The sequence below is a fragment of the Papaver somniferum genome, chromosome 11, assembly GCF_003573695.1.
Source record: "Papaver somniferum cultivar HN1 chromosome 11, ASM357369v1, whole genome shotgun sequence".
In the NCBI taxonomy this organism is placed as follows: domain Eukaryota; kingdom Viridiplantae; phylum Streptophyta; class Magnoliopsida; order Ranunculales; family Papaveraceae; genus Papaver; species Papaver somniferum.
The window spans coordinates 16,633,023-16,638,231 of NC_039368.1; the positions used below are offsets into that span (position 1 = coordinate 16,633,023).

The 5,209-nt window shown below is 34.2% G+C and overlaps 1 protein-coding gene across 1 annotated transcript; it reads right to left on the reverse strand.

Annotated features, from left to right (window-relative positions):
• Positions 1–1,889: 1,889 nt before the first annotated feature.
• LOC113324179 (acyl-CoA--sterol O-acyltransferase 1-like) lies at positions 1,890–3,197 on the reverse strand. Its single transcript, XM_026572503.1, has 2 exons — positions 3,173–3,197; positions 1,890–2,392 (listed from the first exon to the last, which is right to left on the reverse strand). Exons 1-2 carry the CDS (start codon positions 3,195–3,197, stop codon positions 1,890–1,892), a joined length of 528 nt encoding a protein of 175 aa, XP_026428288.1.
• Between the last annotated feature and the right edge of the window lie 2,012 nt (positions 3,198–5,209).

A 5,209-nucleotide genomic window follows, 5' to 3' on the forward strand; every position in this document is an offset into this window, starting at 1 on the left:
TAACTTGGATTGCAAACCCTGATTTGAAAACTATATAAAGGAGAACTCTAACAACTGGGAAACCTAATCCCCACACTTATGTGTGTTACTAGTTGCATAAACTAGAGTCGAATCTCCTTTAACCTTAGGTTTATCTCGAGACCCTGTAGGTTAACGACTTGAAGACTTCATTGGGATTGTGAAGCCAGACCCAACTATTTTCTCTGTAGTTGCGTGATCTGATCTTGCTGTTTCTATTGTGTTGAGTACAATTGAAATAATTGGCTCGAGATTAATATCTCTGATAGGTAAGATAAAAAATAATCACAAACATCTTCGTCTCATCGTTTGTGATTCCACAATATCTTGTTTCGCTAGTCGATTAATATTATTGTGAGGTGATTGATAATACTAGGTTGTTCTTCGGGAATATAAGACCGGTTTATCAATTGGTTCATGTTCACCTTGATTTATCAAAAGATGGAACAAAAAACTCTTGGGTACTTCTGTGGGAGACAGATTATTCATTCTATATACTTTTCTGTGTGAGGCGATTTTTTTTATCAAGTCTTCGACTTTGGGTCGTAAGCAACTCTTGGTTGTAGGTGAGATCAGCTAAAGGAATCAAGTGCGTAGTATCCTACTGGCGGCTTAATACGGTGTGGTGTTCAAATATGGTTTTTATGCATTTGTGGTTTTCCTCGTCAACAAAATTCTGGTGTCTGTGTTATTTCTTTTCCGCATTATATTTTGTTATATAATTGAAATATCACAGGTTGTGCGTTGTATCAATCAATTAGGAAATCCAACCTTTGGTTGTTGATTGAGATTGATTGATCCTTGAACACTGGTCTTTGGTACCGTTCAAGTTTACTTCTCTTATATTCAATCGGGCTCGCAAATTTCTATTTGCTGATTGCAGATTGAATTAAGATATAGAGATATAAACTCTTGTATATACTTTTCTCTGGATTGAGTCTGACTGTCTAGTTGATTCTCTAGAAAGTATATTGGAGTAAGTCCTCTCAGATTTCCAAACGAATTGTTGGGTGTGGTTGTTGTATCCCCGCATTTTCACTATCTACATATTTGGTAGTGAGGTTACTGTTGCAATAAAAGTCTTCGATCTTTGAAAATAAATATTCCCTCTGTCTTTTTTTAACTGTCCTGTATTCTATTTTAGTCTGTCTTTTTTTATCTGTCGCTCTGTTTATAGACATATTTTTCCCTTAAGCTATTAAATATACCTTTCATTTTTTATAAATATAAACTCAATCCAAAATCTTAAATAAATTTTAAATAAATTCATTTTTAATCGTCATTCCCTTTTTAAATAAAAATATTCGTGGACAGCTATAAAATTCCTAATAAAGCTTCTACATATTCATACATAATCTATATATTAATTCTAACTTTAGTAATAATATAGTATTTAATAGGGTTAGTCATGACATTTCGTACGGTCTCCTTAATATTTTGACTTGTCAATTAGGATCGTTAATAAAAGACGGAGGGAGTAGAAAATATAAGTCACTCTTGCCAATCAAGAACCGTGTTTCGTTATCACCGTGAGGGCTTGCACAACACCATCCTAAATTTTGCAACGCCATGTTTATATATCTTTTGTCTAAAATGATCTATTTAAGTTATCCAAATTCGTTCGATCATGACCAAATTGGAGTTGGTTTGGTAATTACGGGATTCAAACTCCTATCTTCGCAGTGGGAGGGAACATGAAAATCATCAGACCACTTGATGGTTCTCAACTGGTTGGAGCTTTGGATTCTGGTATAGTATATCAATAATAACCAAGGACTTCACCTGACCGGAACGTCTATTAGTTGTGTAACAGGGAAGGATATTGTTGATAGATGAAAGGCCAGCAAACGCCAAGTAATCAGCACGAGAATTCAGCTCACTAGTACATCCTTAAGAAGCTTGGTGAGATTAGCAATCTCCTCACCTACCATGAGGTCAACCCTAACCTTCTCAAGCGAAGGTTGTATCAAGTAAAATGATAACGATATAAAACTTATAGGAAGGATAAGTTGCGAAGCCAACCGATTGAACCGCCACTTCCCATTCAAAGATCTCCTCCAGTAAATCTCAACAGACGTACCAACCCCCTGTAACATAAAGAAAACCAGTTGACGCCCACAGGGTTGTTTACGGATGATATAGAAGACCATTAACTCATGCATTATACCCCAACCTTGTTTAGTAATACGTCGTACAGGTTCATATACGAGCGGTCGTAAAAGACTTGAAGTAACTTTGTTCCATTTCCTCCCCAAAAACTCATGAAATGAAGATGATAACACCAAAAGGTTCCCAAATGGTGGTTCAACCTCTAGGTCGAGCAGAAGCCTCGCTGCGGAAGCATGTATGACGAGAGGTAACTCGAGTATTATACCTATATGAAAGAAATACGAAATGTTGATGATCATAAAGTTTAGTAATTTTTGTTTGTGCTGATATTGTTCGCTATACCCATAGATAAGTATTAAGCCTAGGAAAAAACCTTCCATTACATAATAAGTCAGTCCATGTATATGAAGACTTGATGAAGATGATGATGAAGGAGACGAAGACAAAGAGGGATTCGATTTTTTAAGCTTGATTGGTAGACAGGCGATGGCAAGAAAAGGGAGAAGGGTAATGGACGACGTTAGTGATGGATTAGAAGCCAACTTATAGAATACCCTGCTCCCAAAATAAGATGAATAGAAGTGAGATTGAGAGGAAGAAGGCTAAAAATGTACTCCCTCGGTTTCTAAAAAATAGTCAGGTTTTCTTTTTTGGGTATGTCAAAAAATTAGGTTTATTTCCGTATGTGGAAAGTCAAATGTTATGATTTTACTACTATACCTATTAAGGGACCACTTCTCTCTCTACATTTTCTTTCCTAATACAAAAAGGAGATCACTTCTCTCTCCTCTTCCTCTAATAACAAATGAGTGGGGACCAAAGGATAGATTAGGAAAAAACATGAAAAAATGGCTCCAATGATTAGTTTTCTTAATTTTTGTGAAAACCAAACAAACTTATTTTTTAGAAACTGAGGAAGTATATATAATTGGTAAGACAGATAAAAGTCTTGGAAATCCTTTCGGAATATTTCGAGCGATATAATAACAGCAAATTAATGACAGAAAAACTGTACTCCATACGTTTATGAACCTCACAAACTCACCATCATAACCAGAAAATTCATCCATTTTCTATCTCACTCTTCAGCTCTCGACCGATCCTTATGTTAGTAGAACTGCAGAGGCAAGAGAAATAAACTTAAACTAACGGACTCAAGCCTGTTTATAACATAAAGCAAACAGTTCGTGGGCATTCCCACTTTGCACACAACTTCACAGAGTTCCTAAACTTTAGAGCTTCTCCAATGACATGTGTGTAGAGATAAATGTCAACATCCACCTACGATACACATCCATTTTCTCTAAAATTATTCTCCAACCCTCATGTCTTAAATTAATGTATAGATGACTTTGAGTAGACAATGTCAAGGGGAATGTCTACCGTCCTAGTCAGCTTTAATATATTAACTAACCATTTTTAGCTCTAATAACATCTTAATTATGGAAAATAAAATTTATACTAATTAAAAAAAGAGGTTATATGCATACTGTTGGAGATGAATTTTTTTTCTCTCCCTATTTATAAGGAAAAATAGATTGAGGATGTCTTATTTGTGTTGCCACATAGGAAACACACACAATGACCATTGGAGAAGCTCTTAGCTAACAATCCATAACAGTAAACTCCTGCAATCAGTAAGAGAAATCCTACATGGTAGCTAATTTTATTGAATGCATCAGTAATTTTATCCATAATTACTTCTAGCCCAAACTTTTTTTCTTATATATAAAGAATCCACCATTTAGATACAATATAAATAATTCACCATTTAGATGCAATATATAGGTAAGGTAACCCATAATTAGTTAAAAAAATAATTTGATTATAAAAATAACCTTTTCCTAAATAAAGAAGGCAATTCATATTTTTGTTTTCTTTAGAAAAGGAACCGTTCCTAAAAAAACCTTACAAATCTGATTTATGCATAATTCTTGACAAAACTGACAAACATAATTTATGCCCAAACCTAACGTTATGCATAATTCCTAACAAATCTCCACCTTCCTAACTTTATGCATAATTCTTAACAAGCCTCCGCCTTCCTAACCGATAATAATTTTATGCATAATTCCTAACAAAGCTCTCCCTTCCAAAAATTAATCATTTTTACGTAATCTATCTCTTTTGGTTTTTGTGACTATGAAAATTCCGGTTTTAACTTCATAAATAATTCCCGAAAAATCTCCACCTTCCTAAAATTGCTCATTTTTACTCCACCTCCTTAAAATTATTATTTTTATGTCACCTCCCAAAAATAGTTATTTTGATTTTTTTGATTAATGAAAATTCCAATTTTCATGAGAATCCTAATTCTTATGATAATCCTAGATTTTCATAGTTGGTTTTGATGTTCCACTTTTTCAAGGGGTTAGTCAAATGAGATTTCAAATGACTTCCAGAGAGTTTTCAAATCTATTGTTAATCCATAAAGATTTCTAGAGAGTCTCTTAATGTCTCTTGTTATTGGGTAAAGATTTTTTTTAAATCATTTGAATTTTCTGAAACTCAATGTTATTGGATTAGGATTTCGTAAGAGTCGCTCCAACACCCCTATTGAAAAGACGAGGGTACCCAAATACACCACAATCTTTTTGTTTCAACCTATAAGTCCTATACCGAAAGTGATCGTCTATGGACAGAGTCGAGACAATACAACAATTCGGTTCACACTTCATGTGATCGTCTATGAATAAGAGATCGAGACAACACGACAACAAGATAACTTGTCTGATTGACTAAGGATACAAGATCGAAAAAATAAAACAACGAAGTATGTTACTTGATAATATGTTCGGTAATAACTAAACTCTATAGGATCACTATCAAGTAATGCGGAGTTGACGTATATGTGTATTTTAATTTATCATAATATATAAACAATTATAATGTGGAAATCAAAGTAAAAAACAAAACAAGATTTTGTTAATGAGGAAACCGCAAATGCAGAAAACCCCCAGGACCTAGTCCAGTTTTGAATACTCTCAGAATTAAGTCACTATACAAAATTTAAACCAACTTCGTATAGTTGAGACCAAGCAGACTACCCCTAGTTACTTAGTTCCTTTAGTATACCTGTGCC

Bases quoted from the DNA above. Each gene is read 5' to 3' on its own strand.
- LOC113324179 (XM_026572503.1), bottom strand. From the start codon at position 3,197: ATGGATGAATTTTCTGGTTATGATG. The intron at 2,393-3,172 runs GTGAGTTTGTGA...TCTTTCATATAG, and splicing joins TGAATTTTCTGGTTATGATG to GTATAATACTCGAGTTACCT.